This window comes from Lycium barbarum, chromosome 3, assembly GCF_019175385.1.
Source record: "Lycium barbarum isolate Lr01 chromosome 3, ASM1917538v2, whole genome shotgun sequence".
Lineage (NCBI taxonomy): Eukaryota > Viridiplantae > Streptophyta > Magnoliopsida > Solanales > Solanaceae > Lycium > Lycium barbarum.
Genome location: NC_083339.1, coordinates 68,100,624 through 68,117,566, shown reverse-complemented (window position 1 = coordinate 68,117,566; position 16,943 = coordinate 68,100,624). Strand labels below are relative to the sequence as shown.

Here is a 16,943-nt window from a genome sequence, read left to right as displayed (position 1 = left end):
GAATTTCATAACAATTCTACCCTCAAACCTGAGAGTATGTCCTCCTAAGTCTAGTGAGATACAAATTTGATAACTTCTTATAAAGACTAAGGCTAATAACTGGATTGTGATGAATTGATTAGTGACTTATGATATAAATTAAAATTGATATTTTGGATTGAGTTTGTGTTGATATGATGGTGATATTAAGCCGGAAGCGGTGCCCGAAGGGGCCATCATTATTAAGCCGGAAGTGGCTGCTTGAAGGGGCCATCATTATTATGCCGGAAGCGGCCGTCCGAAGGGACTATTGTGATGCTAGCCGGAAGCGGCTGTCCGAAGGGACCATTTTGTTAACATGTCGGAAGCGGCATGTGTGTTAGATTGCATTAGTTACTTAAAGATTGTTTTGAGACTTCGTGTATACATTTATGTTTCTTCCAGAGAAGGCTGCAGGTATTGAGTTAGATTTTGATTTCTTCTCTCCTAAATCAAATTATGATTATGATTTGTTACCACCTTACATACTCAGTACATTGTCCGTACTGACGTCCTTTTGCCTGGGGACGCTGCGTTCATGCCCGCAACCCCAGATTGTTTGGCAGGTTAAGTGTATAGCTAGGATGCTTGGACGTCAGCTGGGATTGGAATGTTCCACCTCATTCTGGAGCTGGGCCGAGTCATGTATTGATATGTATGATTATGGGTATGTCAGGGCCCTGTCCTGACTCATAATGTTCAGTTTACATCTTAGAGACTTCTGCAGACAGTGTCCTGTGGTATGTTTGTCGAGATGTCGACAAAGTGATGTCAGTTGAGTCATTTGTGGATTTTGAAAGAATATGTATTTTAGATGAATTCAATTGGTCTAAAGTAATTATTTGATTGAAGGTTTCATAATCATTATAAAGATAATGATTTCTATCTGGAAAAGTTTTATGTTTTTAAAAGTTTTTAAAATGACAGGTTTTGATAGAGCGAATGTCAAGGGTTTGCTCGACTCTGATGAGAGTCGGGTGCCCGTCATGCCCTACCACTGTTAGGGTGTGACAAGTAAAAAGATAAGTAACGGTAAGTAGGGTATATGTCAGATATGGTATGAATGTTGCAGGTATGATTGAAACCTGCGGTTAAAGATTGAAAGGGAAAGTAAACAGGAAAGCATAACGGGCACAGTTTGAGTTAGATATACGAGGTAAGTTCATCATTTTCATACTGTTGTTGATATTGGGAGCCCTGTGTAGCTATGATATGATATATATATGTGTATATATATATATATATATATATATATATATATATATATATATATATATATATATGTTGGCCCTGTGAGGCATTGTTGGTATTTCTTGCGAGCAGGTTTTGGGATAGTAAGAAATACAGAGGAAACTCTGCCAAAATTTTCTTAGAAATAAAAAGGGAATGAGATATAAGTTCGTAATATGTCTTGAAAGGTCGTGTCAACAGTATTGATAGGAGTTGACCAAGTTGCAAGTCTGACTTCGAGAAATAAAGTTAACTGTTGAATTGATAGTAATAGTAATTACGAGGTCGATATCGATATGGTAAAAATAAATGCTAGGATAATTTGGAAGGGCTTGTGATACTAAGAGATGATTTAGGAAAGGCTAGTAAGTCTTAATAGAGTGTTATATTGAGGTGTCGACTGAACTGATAAGCAGGGATATATTATGACGAGTTTATAGTTAAAAGAAGTAATAGTATGATTGAGACAAGAATGCAGAGGAGGAAAAATTGTGACGAATATGAATGTATCAATAAGACAGCTTGTGATGTATTAAGGATAAGATTGATTAGAAAGGGTAAAAGGTTAAGTATGCCAACCCCGCTGAGTGTAATTAAACTATAGTAAGAATCGTGAATAAGGTTACGAAGTGTTACACTATAGGATTGATTACGAACAAGATATTATGTGAATATAATAAGGATTGTTATGAAAATGAGTAAAGCCTAGTGAGGAAGTGACTAAAAGATATGACGTGATTTATGTGACTAAAGTATAAAGGCAACTGTGAGACGGAAAGGCGAGCTATAGAACGAATGAGAAAGACAAGTTCAGAATAAAGATTATGTGATAACAAAAAATGATGGCGAGCACAAGAAAAGAAGGAGTTAATTGAAAGAAGGAAATAAGAAGAAAGCTGGAAAACAGTGTAGTAACAGGTTATGACATGTATAGCCGAGAACACGAGTAATATAAGTGATGGAATTGTGAAAGACCAACTACAGAAAGACGAGCAACGAGGTAGAATGAGTGCCAGAAAATGACTGGTATGATAAGAACAAACAGGGATGAACATAATACGTTTTGAAAATGAGAAAGGGGTTATGCAGAAGTAATGTTTTCCGAAGGATATAGAGGTAGCATAAGATTCCTCGTGCACAGAATAAAGATGGACGGACATAGACTGGAGAAATGGTAAGGGAATTCTAAAGGAAGCACCCAAGATAGACGTAATTAATTGAGTACGAGTATAGTATGAAAGGGAAATATATAGTTATGAACTTAAAGGTATAGTATGATGACAAGGTGTGATACAAGCCGAGTTGCCTCAAGGACACTTAAAGGACCGTCTCGTGGAGCCAAAGTTTAGATGATAGCATGGAGAGGACGGATGGGAGATGGAAGAGCATTAAAGTGGCCAACGAGCAAGGAAGGCTATGTTTGCAAGAGGCCACATTCGCAAATTCAAGATTTCCATCTCCACAAGACTAGCCAAACAAGGCTTTTGCCTCATTAATGGCATTTATGTAATAATAGGTTCTTCTATTATTTAGTTAGTATAAATATCTAGTTTTTTATTTCATTCAATATATTTTGATGAATTGATAAATTGATGAGTGATTTTGAGAGTTATCTCTAGAGAGAGAAACTTGTGAGAGAGGCCATGGATGGATCTTGTTGAATCTTTGATTGTTGAGAGGTTGGTTGCAAGGGAATCTAATTCCCTTGAGGTCTTCCTAAGAGTTTGGTGCTCGTTAATGTTAATTAATTGAGGTCTTTAGGTTTAATATACCTTTAGGTTGCTTTTAATTCCATTTTCTTGTGTCAATCTATCTATCCTTTACTTTCCTTGTTATCCTATTGCTTCCACGTATCCGTTATTGCATCAATTGATATCAGAGCTTAGCTTAGGTTTGTTCCATCAAATCTAGTCTTGGGTTTTGATTCAACAAAAAAAAAAAAATCGAAATTCAAAAAAAAAAAATTGTTTCAAATCCTTGTTTGTTGTTTATTCTAGTGTTAGATTTGAGTTCCTTAGAGTTTTAGGGTTTCAAATCCGAAGTTTCGAGTCATTCCAAGTTGTTTTGAGATTTTCACCATTGTTGAGTTGAAGAACTTGAAGTGGGTCTTGTTGATTTGGGTGAAATTGGAACTTGAAACCTATTGGGCTTTGTTCTACAAGTGAAGGGGAGCCTAGATCTGAAAATTGGAGTGAAAACAAGTTGATTTGAAAGTAGTTGAAATTTGGGTGTTCATAGTGTTCTTGAAGACCTTCAAATCTTCCTAAGGAAGAAGACTCTCCAAAGGGGCATTTAATCCAAAGTTTCAAGTCAAGATTTGGGGAAAAGTGTTTTTCTACCCCAAAAGGGTAAATACTAGGTTGAGTGGGCCCAGGAACGTCATCAGATCCAAGAAATTCGGTCCAAATTTCGAGAAGATCGAGTTCAACACGAAAATCACTGTAGCTGGAAAATTGCAAAATTACGGGCAGAAATTCACATTACGTGTTACACCCCGTATTTTTGTGCGTTGGATTATTCGTAAGTTAATCAACATAATTTCAAAGGACAAGATTATTTTGAGATATGAGACAAGGACTTTTAATCCCGATTTTAATAAGTGCACGACTTGCTTGTAAATTATAATTAGTGTAGAAATATTAGTGGAGATTAGGGATTAATTAACCATGATTAGATTATTAAGTGGGGAATTAAGGGTTAATTAAACTAATTAATGTGCTGAATGGACCCCACTACAGCATGGCCAAATCGGATTTGTCCATGCCATAGTGGGACACGTGTTTAATGGGCTGGTTGCATATATAAGTCATGTGATGACTCATCTGATCACAACTCCATCTTCACAAATTCTTGAAGCAAAAATTAATAGCACAAGCCATGGCAACTCACGGCCATGGCAGTCCACAATCAATCTTTAGATTTTGATAGCAAAAAAAAATAAAAATCCCAAGGGTGCTTTACGTGTTCAAGGAGGCAGCAACATAAGGATATTGCATTGAGGAAGAAGAAGTGGTGCAATTGGTGCAAGTGAGTATAGGATCTGTCCTAACTAAATTAAGGTAAGATCTTGTCACGACCCAACCCCGTAGGCCATGACTGGTGCCCGAGCTGGACACCCGTATACACACCTGTTAGCTATATGATCAATCAACACAAACATAACATGGAACTTATTGTTATATCCCGTGTTTTCACACCTTTGGAAAATTGGAAATAATTTGGACTTGTATGAAATAAGGTCATAATTGAATTTATGTAACCCTTGAGTTGTTATGAAAGAATATTAATATGGAAGTGTCGAGGAACGCTAAGGGCAAATTTGGGATTTCGAAAATTAGTTTCGGGAATTACAAAACGGGAATTATAATCCATTGGGCCCAAATAATTAAAAGAAAAATTAGGCCCAATGATGAAGGGTGGCCGGCCAACTTAGTGGCCCAAGCCCATGTTTTATTAATTTTTCCATGTGTAAAAATTAACTAAGGGACCATAGTGTATATATCACATATTATATCATCTTCATCTCTTAGAAGATTCATGAAAGAACAAAGCAAAAACAAGAGAAAAAAAGGGGAGGGTTCGGCTTGGCCATAGAAAATTTGCCACCAAAAATCTTGCTTCTAAAATTTTGTTCTTGTTGGATTCCTACTAAAGTGAGTGCCCTTTTCAACTTGGTGTAGTTGGTTTGGAGAAAGGAGACCTTATTTCATCAAAGTGAACACAAGTTCAAGTGAAGAAGACTTGAGGAAAAGGTGAGAATTTATTCCTTATTCTTGTGTTATAAAGTCTTGTTTGTGTTGTAGCATATAGAAATGTGTTGATTGTATGGAAAAATGGAAGTTTGTAAAGTGGGTTTGGAATATGATGTGTAGCCGTGTGTATGTATGAATTGTATAGCCATAATATGTTGAATTCATGTTATATTCTAGTTATGGTTGTGATGAAATGCATATGGGAATTGGAAGGGAAATGAATTTGGTTGAAGTTGATGAATGGGGCATATGGCCGTAGGGTATGTGGACTTGGAATGGTAATGAATTAAGTTGTTTAGTATGTTAGTGTGTTATTGTGATGTTTACAATGTAAATGAAGATAGAATGATATAAGTTAGTATTGAAATGGAATGTAGAAGTTTATGTCGTTTTAGAACGATTTTACGACATTATGAAAATGAAGTTATTAAGTTGCAAATTATGATGAGTATTGATGAAGTTGGAAGCTAGAAACATATTATGAATATGTATGCCAAAGATTAGAAGTTTTGAATGAGTTACGACTTTGGCGGAAAGTTTGTATATTATGTATATCGTGTGTATAATTTAAGGAAACCATATGAAATGCTTCTAAACTATGTTGTGGTGATCTAGATTGTTAATGAATGTGAAATCATTGATATTAGTTTGAAAGTTTGGGTTGGAGAGAAGGTTATGGCAATTGTCGGCAAGTAGAACTAGTTGTGCCATATTATGTTTTTGATGTTCGTTGTTGATGTTGATGTTGTTGTTTGGGTTGTTGTTGATGATTCTGAGCCGAGTTGAATTCTCGGGGGTGCTATATGTATAGGGGAAGTGCTGCCGAAATTTCGGTAGACAAATATGAGTTAAATTGAATTCGTAGCATCTATAACTTACAATTGGTAAATGTGATCATTTGCAGATTTTCGACGAAACGGAGAGTGAGCTTGGATAGGCTTAAAAAAGCTCAAAAGGTATGTAAAGCTACCCCGATCCTTCTTTTGGCATGCCTAAGTGTAGTAGAATCGAATTCGGGCCTCGAAAGACTTTCTGCCCATCAGAACCCGCAAGTGAAAATCTCGCTTTTTTCCTTCAGTAGAATTGAGCCCTTTTGGTATGTTTTCTCGGAAATTATGCAAACTTTCTCTAAACTACTCGGAAGGCTATAGAACGTCCGTAGAACCTTTATAGGTGGCCTCATAGGCTTAAAGGGCATAATTTGAGCCCACCGCCTTCCTTGTTCCGAGGTGGGCCCACTATTCCCGGTTTTGCCCTTATAGTGCTTAAGTCTTCTTTTCGAGCGGTTTTTGAAAGGAATGTTTTGATTACCATTCTAATTACCTAACAAACATTATTTTAAATATTCCATTAAGTCTGATAAATTGTTTTGACAGTCGGAACGATTTCAGAAAGGTTATACTTCTGTAATTTATTATGACATCCGAAACTCACTTATTATGATCCCATCCGACTTCATTGGATTGGGTTGTCATTAATATGCCTTATCGAGTCTCTGAAAATATTTATACTATTTTAATTGCATTTAGTCTCTCACTACTCCATTCGTGGATGCCCCAATGTTTCCCACACTGAGCTCGGGCCAGGATATGTTGTCAAGCGTGATCCTCTGCATTGTTCGCCGTGCCTCGATGTGAGGGGGCAGGTATACGCGTACATGGGTTTGAGGAGTATGATGTGCCATGTCCGCTTGTTCTGATATGATTTGCTATGGCCATTTGATATGACATATTATGCAACGGGGTTATGTGATAGCATCCATGGTAGCTCAGAATTATTGAAGGACGTGGATGAAGATTTGGAAGTTCCAAGAAGACCCATGACAAGATCTCAAACGAGGAAATTGCAAGACATGCTTAATGGGCTGCAATCAACAATTCAAAAGTGTCTTATGATGGAAGAAGAGCTCCAGCCCAATTCATATTTTTTCCTCAAGTCTTACACTTATTTGGAGGCCCAAATTAAAGTCCAAAGTGAGATGGAATGAGGTCCAAATCAACCCCAAAAGAAGAAGTTTCCAGCAGCCCAAAATTAGCCCAAATATTATTATTTTCTAGAATAAATATTTAATTATTGTTTTAATCTATGTTGACTTGCATTGGTCCAAGTGTGGGTAGTCTTCTAGGTTGTTTTAATCTATGTTGACTGCCTTGGTCCAAGTGTGGGAAGTCTTCTATGCTTCTAGGGAAGATAATTCCCATTTATTTCTATTTTGACTAGCTCCTTCTTTACAACTATATAAAGGGGTGATTGTCATTCATTGTATATCAGATTTTGAAGAATATATGATATTGAGAGTTCTTTTGAACCTTTGTGGCATTACTTTAGGATTTATCTTTCAACCTAACTAGTTCTTAGTTCAAGGTAGTAAGATAATTTCTTCTTTGATATCTTTGATTTCTTTTTGGTATTCTTTCGAAGGCGATTAGTTCTAAATACTAATTGTTGTCTTAAGTTACTCATAAAGCGGTCGGGATCCGAATCTACTGTTTTTGATTTTTTATCTCAAGTAAAGGCGTTAGATTTCTATAAATCTATATGTTGTTACTTGGATCTTGTCAAGACTTTAGAACTTACGTTCTTGGAAATTCGTGGATTGTTCCTTCGAATTTCCCATATCTTTTATTTTCTAGTTTTTAGATTATTTTCTATATTTGCTTCCGCACTTCTTATATTTTAATTATAAGTTTGGGATCTCCCTAACCTCGGTGTTATCAAGTGGTATCAGACCGGTTCTATCAAGATTCCGTTCTTGATAATCTTGGGGAATTCTTGAAAAAAAAAAAAAAAAAAAAGAGCAAAAAAAAAAAAGGCAAAAAAAATAATTTAAAAAGTACTGTAGCAGTGAACAGTGACGAAAAAAAAATTTAGTGTTTGCTTTCAAGAAATTTCTTCCATCTTATTTGTTTTCTAAAGATTAAGATAGAAAACAAGAAGAGGGGATCCTAGATCTTTAAAGATAAGAAGCAATCAATTTTTTTTTCTTACTCCTTTTATCTTGTTTAAAAAAAAAAGTCCTTTTGTTCGAGTCTTGTTTCAACTAAATTCTAATTCTTTCTAGGATTGGTTTTTCACTTTCTTTAGTGCCCTAAAATTCTTTATTTTACTACCAAGGGTTTGAATCTAGTGGGGTTTAATTATAAATCCATAAAGTGTTTTTCCAAAGGTTATTTGAGTGGAAAAAGGCAAGAGTGAGTGAGAACAATTGAGAAAAAAAAAGAAGCCAAACTTTGAGTGATAAACTATTGTTTTTGAGATGACTAATACAGGTAGTAGTGATGATGAAAGGAGGGCTCGCCAAGAAGCCGAGATCCGAGGAAGAAATGACTTCACTCTACAAGCTATGCACCAACAATTCGAAAGACGGACCTTGCAATTTCAAGAGATCAAGGATGCCATTGCTGAACAAAATGAGACAATAGCTGAACTTAGGAGGGGAGGTCAACATGTTGTACAACCACAAAATAATCCTAGGCCTCAAAATAGAAGAAATATGCCCCATGGCCCCATTGTAAATCAAGAAAACCCTATAGATGATTTTGTTGATGATCTTGATGTAAATCTAGATAGGGTAGGGAGAGATAGGAGGGGACAACGAGGAAGAGTGGAAGATGATAACATCAATAGCATAAAGATGAAGATGCCAACTTTCAAGGGCATAAGAGATCCAGACTTGTACCTTGATTGGGAGCGGAAAGTTGAAGCCATTTTTGATTGTCACAACTATTCTGAAGCTAAGAAGGTAAAACTTGCCGTTGTTGAATTTTCTGACTATGCTTCTATTTGGTGGAAAAAGCTTACAAAGGATAGACAACAAGATGGAGAACCACCCATTGCTACTTGGGCTGAGATGAAGAGAGTCATGAAGAAGAGGTTCGTGCCTTCCCACTTTCAAAGAGACCTACAAATGCGTCTTCGAAGATTGGAGCAGGGAACCATGACTGTTGATGAATACTTCAAAGCTATGGATATGGCTATGATCCAAGCTAATTGTGTAGAAGATGAAGAGGCCACTATGGCTAGATTTCTTAATGGTTTAAATAAAGAAATAGCTGATGTAGTAGAGATACAACAATATGTAACTTTAGATGAGTTAGTGGATATGGCTGTAAAATTAGAAAAGCAAATTAAAAGAAAGCAGCAAGCTAGCTCATGGAGGAGTCAGCCAAACACCAATTCAAAGAAGCCATGGCCGAAACAAGATGTGACTTCTAGGCCTCAAGAAGGCAAGGGGAAGGCCAAAGTAGATGAAAAGGAGGGAGGTAAAACTTTTAATCCTGAATCACCAAAACCTTCTAGTTCTATTCAATGTTACAAATGTCATGGAAGAGGGCATATGATGCATGAATGTCCAAATAGAAGAAATATTCTCATGAAAGAAGATGGAGAGTATGAGAGTGAAAAAAGTGAGGTAGAGGAAGAAGAGGGAGGTGTGAGTGAAGATGATGTAGAGTTGCCTAATAGTGGTTTTGTTGGGGTAGCTAGGAAGATTTTTGATGGAGAAAATGAGAGTAAAAAAAGTGAGAAAGAGGAAGAAGAGGGAGGTGTGAGTGAAGATGATGTAGAACTTCCTTTTAATGATAGTTTGGTTGCAGTAGTTAGGAGGATTATGGCTATCAATTTGGGAGTCAATAGTGAAGAACAAAGGGAAAATATATTCCATACTAGGTGTGGGATAAGGGGGAGAACTTGTTCTATGATTATTGACAGTGGTAGTTGTGCTAATAGTGAGTTCACACTTGGTAGATATGTTAGGGCTTGCATGCATGAAACACCCTAACCCCTATAGACTCCAATGGTTTAATGATAGTGGTGAACTGAAAGTCAACAAACAATGCATGATTTCATTCAATGTTAGCAGGTATGAGGATGATACTCTTTGTGATGTCATTCCTATGCAAGCTTGTCATATCTTGCTTGGTCGTCCATGGCAGTTCGATAGGAATACTTTTCATGATGGAAGGAAGAACAGATATTCACTTGAGCTTAATGGCAAGAAGTATACTCTTGCACCTTTAACACCTTCTCAGGTGTTTGAAGATCAAAAGAGATTGAGGGAATCAATGGGAAAACAAAGGGGACAGAAAAAAGGTGAGCTTGAGGGAAAAGAAATGAAAGATGGCCAAGAGAGAGAGAAAGAGGGTAGCAACTTAAGCAAAGAGGTAAAAGAGGGTTTGAGTGGAAAAAAAGAAAGTTTTGGTGAGAGGAAAGAGGCTAAGGGAAAGAAAAAAGAGAGTCTCTATATAAAAGCCAAAGAGTGTTTGAATGCAAGAAAAGAGGGATAACCCATAATACTACTTACTTACAAAGAAGTCTTGATTAATTCTGAGCTACTAACTTCTTCTTTGCCAAGTAGTGTTTTTTCTCTTTTGCAGGACTTTGATGATATCTTTCCTGAAGATATTCCTAAAGGTCTTCCACCTTTGCGTGGAATTGAACACCAAATTGAGTTTGTGCCTGGTGCACAGATTCCAAATAGGCCTTCTTATAGGAGTAATCCTGAAGAGACAAAGGAGTTGCAAAGGCAGGTTGAAGAGTTGCTTAAAAAAGGGTTTGTGCGAGAGAGCTTGAGTCCTTGCTCAGTTCCTGTTCTATTGGTGCCCAAAAAAGATGGATCTTGGAGGATGTGCGTGGATTGTCGAGCTATCAACAAGATTACGGTAAAGTATCGTCATCATATTCCTCGTCTTGATGACATGTTGGATCAATTGCATGGGTCCAAAATCTTTTCTAAAATTGATCTAAAAAGTGGTTACCATCAGATTCGAATGAATCCTGGAGATGAATGGAAAACTGCTTTTAAGACCAAATATGGGCTTTATGAGTGGTTAGTTATGCCTTTTGGCTTGACTAATGCACCCAGCACGTTCATGAGATTGATGAATCATGTTTTTAAGGATTTTCATGGAAAGTTTGTGGTGGTTTATTTTGATGATATCTTGATTTTTTCTAAAACTCTAGATGAGCATGTAGAACACCTAAAACAAGTTTTTGAAGTTCTTAGAAAACAACAATTGCTTGCTAATCTCAAAAAGTGTGCCTTTTGTGTGGATCGTGTGGTATTCTTGGGTTTTGTGGTCAGTTCTAAGGGAGTTGAGGTTGACGAAGAGAAAATCAAGGCAATTAGAGAGTGGCCTAAACCTAAGAGTGTAACTGAGGTTAGTAGTTTTCATGGGCTTGCTAGTTTTTATAGGAGATTTGTTAGAGATTTTAGCACCATTGCTGCTCCTCTAACTGAAGTTATCAAGAAAGATAAGGGTTTTACATGGGGGAAAGACCAAGATGATGCTTTTAACTTGTTGAAAGAAAAATTATGTTCTGCTCCTCTTTTGCAATTACCTAATTTTTCTAAGTCTTTTGAGGTTGAATGTGATGCTTCTGGAAAAGGAATAGGTGCTGTTTTAATACAGGAATCCAAGCCTATTGCATACTTTAGTGAAAAGTTGAGTGGAGCTACATTGAACTACTCAACTTATGACAAAGAGCTCTATGCTTTGGTAAAGGCTTTAGCTACTTGGCAGCATTATTTGTGGCCTAGAGAGTTTGTGGTTAAGACTGATCATGAATCCTTGAGATATTTTAAGAGCCAAGGTAAGCTTAATCGTAGGCATGCAAAATGGGTTGAATTTATTGAAACTTTCCCATATGTGATTGCTTACAAGCAAGGAAAGGAGAATGTGGTTGCTGATGCACTGTCAAGAAGGTATGTCTTAGTCTCTACTCTTACTTCTAAGCTGATGGGTTTTGATCAAATCAAGGGCCTTTATGCTAATGATTCTGATTTTGGCAAGGTTTTTGCAGAATGTAAGTTGGGTCCTTATGAACGGTTTAATCTTCAAGATGGATTTCTTTTTAAGGAAAATAAATTGTGTATCCCTAATTTCTCTTTGCGTGAATTGTTTGTTAGGGAAGCACATTGTGGTGGACTCATGGGACACTTCGGAGTGCCCAAAACATTGGATATACTTGCTGAACATTTCTTTTGGCCAGGCATGCAAAAGGATGTTGAGAAAGTGTGCTCTCAATGTCTTGAATGTAAACAAGCCAAATCGAAAGTGTTACCACATGGTCTTTATACTCCTTTACCTGTTCCCACTTCCCCTTGGCTTGATATTTCCATGGATTTTGTGTTAGGTTTGCCTAGAACTAAGCATGGTAAGGACAGTATATTTGTGGTGGTAGATATATTTTCAAAAATGACTCGCTTTATTCCATGTTTGAAGACTAATGATGCATCACATGTGGCTGATCTGTTTGTAAAAGAAGTGGTTAAATTACATGGTATACCTAAAACTATTATTAGTGATAGGGATGCTAAGTTTTTAAGTCACTTTTGGAGAGTTCTTTGGGGAAAGTTGGGAACTAAACTACTATTTTCTACGTCTTGTCACCCGCAAACTGACGGGCAAACAGAAGTAGTTAATAGGACTTTAGGGAATATGTTGAGGGCTGTTCTAAAAGGAAAATTAACATTTTGGGAAGAACATTTGTCCATGGTAGAGTTTGCCTATAATAGAACTGTCCATTCTTCTACAGGTAAGTCTCCTTTTGAAGTTGTTTATGGCTTTAATCCCCTCACCCCCCTTGATTTGCTGCCTTTGCCTACTGATAATATTGTTAATCTTGATGGTAGGAAGAATGCTGAAATGATGAAGAAGATTCATGAACAACCAAAGCTTGCAATTGAGCGGAAGAATGAGCAGACTGCCTTAAGGAGAAATAAGGGGCGAAAATCTGTTATTTTTAAGCCCGGGGATCAAGTATGGGTGCATTTCAGGAAGGAAAGGTTTCCTGCCAAAAGAAGATCCAAACTCGACCCAAGAGGAGATGGTCCATTTGAAGTCCTTGAAAGGATTGGAGACAATGCTTACAAACTTGATCTTCCTAGTGAGTATCAAGTTAGTGCTACTTTCAATGTTTCTGATCTTTCCTTATTTGATGCAGGTTTAAATTCGAGGACGAATTCATCTCAAGAAGAGGTTATGTGATAGCATCCATGGTAGCTCAGAATTATTGAAGGACGTGGATGAAGATTTGGAAGTTCCAAGAAGACCCATGACAAGATCTCAAACGAGGAAATTGCAAGACATGCTTAATGGGCTGCAATCAACAATTCAAAAGTGTCTTATGATGGAAGAAGAGCTCCAGCCCAATTCATATTTTTTCCTCAAGTCTTACACTTATTTGGAGGCCCAAATTAAAGTCCAAAGTGAGATGGAATGAGGTCCAAATCAACCCCAAAAGAAGAAGTTTCCAGCAGCCCAAAATTAGCCCAAATATTATTATTTTCTAGAATAAATATTTAATTGTTGTTTTAATCTATGTTGACTTGCATTGGTCCAAGTGTGGGTAGTCTTCTAGGTTGTTTTAATCTATGTTGACTGCCTTGGTCCAAGTGTGGGAAGTCTTCTATGCTTCTAGGGAAGATAATTCCCATTTATTTCTATTTTGACTAGCTCCTTCTTTACAACTATATAAAGCGGTGATTGTCATTCATTGTATATCAGATTTTGAAGAATATATGATATTGAGAGTTCTTTTGAACCTTTGTGGCATTACTTTAGGATTTATCTTTCAACCTAACTAGTTCTTAGTTCAAGGTAGTAAGATAATTTCTTCTTTGATATCTTTGATTTCTTTTTGGTATTCTTTCGAAGGCGATTAGTTCTAAATACTAATTGTTGTCTTAAGTTACTCATAAAGCGGTCGGGATCCGAATCTACTGTTTTTGATTTGTTATCTCAAGTAAAGGCGTTAGATTTCTATAAATCTATATGTTGTTACTTGGATCTTGTCAAGACTTTAGAACTTACGTTCTTGGAAATTCGTGGATTGTTCCTTCGAATTTCCCATATCTTTTATTTTCTAGTTTTTAGATTATTTTCTATATTTGCTTCCGCACTTCTTATATTTTAATTATAAGTTTGGGATCTCCCTAACCTCGGTGTTATCATTATGCCCCTATTCTGATTCTTCTATGTTGTGGCACCAGCGTCGCGAGGGTGGCCACGTTCTGTCTACCGAGTCCCTTGGCAGGGGCCGGATTTGATATGACATATGTTTCTGTACACACTCTGCATGTTTTGAAATTATGTATCAGATACTTTGGATTTTCTGTTTACTTTCTGTATGTCCTGTACCAGTTGTGATTTTGTCTCCGTAATTCAGGCTTTACATATTCAGTATATATTTCGTACTGACCCCCTTTCCTCGGGGGCTGCGTTTTCATGCCGCGCAGGTACCGACGACAGGTTTGCTGATCCGTCCGCTTAGGACCTCATTCTGCTATTTGTGGAGCGCTCTTTTATTCAGAGCCATCTTTTGGTATAGTCTGTCGCTTCTATATATGTATATTCTCGTTCATGGGTACGGTGGGGCCCTGTCCCGTCATATGATTCTGTCGGTCTGTTTAGAGGTCTGTGGACATGTTTGTGGGTTGGGGTCTTTCTGTACAGATATGTGTATGTGTTGTGTTTGGGCGATCCCATTCGCCGCGGCGGCCGGTCCGCATATATTTAAATGTTGCTCTGTTGGCCCTGTGTGGCCTTTGTTGGTATTTTCTGCGTGCAGGGTATTTGGGATAGTCCGTAAAACAAAGGAAACTCTGCCGAAATTTTTCTGGAAATTATCTAAATTTAGAATAAAGCCTTGTCGGCTTCTGCCATATACTAGAATGCGTTTGAGTGCCCAGATCGGGCACTAGTCACGGCCTACGGGGTTGGGTCGTGACAAAAGTGGTATCAGAGCGGTTCGTCCTCGGAATGTCTACAGACCGTGTCTAGTAGAGTCTTGTTTATCGGTGTGTTGTGCACCACACCTATAAACAGGAGGCTACAGGGCATTTAGGATACTACCCTTCTTTCTGTCTTAGATCGTGCGATAGAGCTGTGTTATCAGGATGACTCCTCCCTAACGAATTGTTACATTTGCAGTTATGCCTCCAAAAAAGGCGACAGCGGCCCAAAAGGCCAAGGCAGCAACTGTGGGAGAGACTAGTCGGGCCCAGAGGGTTACCAGGGCCCATGCTCATATTGCTCCTGATGTTTTGCCCCCGGTAGAGGGCTCTTCCACACCACCACACGTAGAGGAGATTGGAGCAGCAGCAGCTGCAGGTCGAGGGGCGGCTCCACCGCCAGCTCCCGAGATTCCAGTACCTGACCCTCTAGCTCCACGGCCAGTGACTGAGGATCAGAGTATGAGAGAGGCAGTCCAGCTATTGACCAGACTTGTGGCGGGACAGGTTCAGGGGCACGGATTGGGAGGTGACCGAGCATATAGGCGTGACAGTTCGAGAGCTCGTGAGTTCTTGACTTGTGGCCCTCCAGAGTTCTTCGGGACAAAGCCCGAGGAGGATCCTGAGGAGTTTATCAGGAAGATGCGGCGCACCTTACATTTTATTAATGCTTCAGCGACAGAGTCAGTCACATTGGCTTCGTACCGGTTGTATGATGTAGCGGCAAATTGGTACGAGTCATGGGAGTTATCCAGAGGCGACGACGCTCCCCCAGCAGTTTGGGATGATTTTTCTCAGGCTTTTCTTAGCCATTTCCTGCCTCCGGAGTTACGGCGGGCCAAGGCTCACAGATTCCTATTGCTGAGACAGAGGGGTCGCAGTGTTCGAGAGTACAGTATGGAGTTCGACTCATTGGCCCGATATGTACCTGCTGTGGTAGCTACTATGGCTGACAGGATGCACAGGTATATTATGGGGTTGGACCGGTACTTTGTCGACAGTTGTTTGGTATTGGCCGGTCAGCCCGATATGGATATTGCCCGTATTCAGGCGCACGCCCACGGCATGGAGGACCGGCACAGGGGTCATCAGTCCGATAGGAGTCAGGATCGGAGACAGCCCAAGAGGGCTAGATCATCTGGGTATTCGGGAGATTTTCGGGGCAGACAGCCTCAGCAGCCGCAGCAGCCTAGCAGACAGCTATCCCAGCCGGCACAGAGCGCACCTCCACAGCCTACAGGTCGCAGATTTGATAGCCCAGGTTATTCAGGAGCAGGTCAGAGCTCCAGGGCTTCAGGTTCGCGGACAGATAGGGGTTCTGGTCAGACGAGGCCACCCAAGCCTCAGTGTTCTTATTGTGGCAGATACCATCCGGGAGAGTGCTATAGAGCCACCGGTGCATGTTTTTCTTGTGGCCGTCAGGGCCATTCTGTGAGAGATTTCCCGTATAAGGGTAGTTCGGGCGGTGCAGCGCAGCCTACCGGGTCAGCCGCTGGGTCATCATCTTCATCAGTGGCTATGCGCCCTGCTGGGCCAGGTACTTCAGCACCAGCGGGTCGCGGCAGAGGCCGTGGTGGAGCTTCTGGTACTAGCGGTCCTTCGAACCGCATTTATGCTTTGGCCAGCCGCCAGGACTAGGAGGCATCGCCTAATGTCGTTACAGGTACTCTATTGGTTTTCTCTCGGTCTGTGTATGCATTGATTGATCCAGGTTCGACTTTGTCATATATTTCGCCTCTGGTTGCTAGTAAGATTGGTATAACGTCTGAACCTATAGAGCCGTTTGAGGTAGCCACACCGATTGGGGACTTTATTGTAGCAAAACAGGTGTATAAAAACTGTTCTGTAATTGTATGTGGCCGTGACACTAAGGCAGACCTGGTAGAGTTAGATATGGTCGAGTTCGATGTTATTATGGGAATGGACTGGCTAGCCTCCTGTTATGCTAATGTTGACTGCCAAAATAAGGTAGTTCATTTCCAGTTTCCCGGGGAGCCAGTTATAGAATGGGCCGGTAATACAGCATCGCAGAAAGGTAAGTTTATTTCATACCTTAAGGCGAAGAAAATGATCAGAAAGGGTTATTTTTATCATCTGGTTTGGGTACAAGACTTGACAGCAGAAACGTCGACTCTTCAGTCAGTTCCCGTGGTTAATGAATTTCCAGATGTGTTCCCAGATGAGCTTCCAGGCCTTCCTCCAAAGCGGGA

The 16,943-nt window shown here is 39.2% G+C and overlaps 1 protein-coding gene across 1 annotated transcript; it reads left to right on the top strand.

The window, feature by feature from the left end:
* Window positions 1–8,256: 8,256 nt before the first annotated feature.
* Window positions 8,257–12,988, top strand: LOC132630942 (uncharacterized). Its single transcript, XM_060346520.1, has 7 exons — window positions 8,257–9,262; window positions 9,482–9,668; window positions 9,862–10,162; window positions 10,469–10,827; window positions 11,083–11,239; window positions 11,354–11,703; window positions 11,908–12,988. The coding sequence occupies exons 1-7, from the start codon at window positions 8,257–8,259 to the stop codon at window positions 12,986–12,988; spliced, it is 3,441 nt and encodes a 1,146-aa protein (XP_060202503.1).
* Window positions 12,989–16,943: the final 3,955 nt, after the last annotated feature.

What these genes read in the sequence shown, in the direction of transcription:
- LOC132630942 (XM_060346520.1), top strand. Translation starts at nt 8,257, where the DNA reads ATGACTAATACAGGTAGTAGTGATGATGAAAGGAGGGCTCGCCAAGAA. An exon ending in AGTAGATGAAAAGGAGGGAG is followed by an intron (nt 9,263 to 9,481) that starts GTAAAACTTTTA and finishes TTGTTGGGGTAG; the next exon opens with CTAGGAAGATTTTTGATGGA. An exon ending in GAAAATATATTCCATACTAG is followed by an intron (nt 9,669 to 9,861) that starts GTGTGGGATAAG and finishes CAATGTTAGCAG; the next exon opens with GTATGAGGATGATACTCTTT.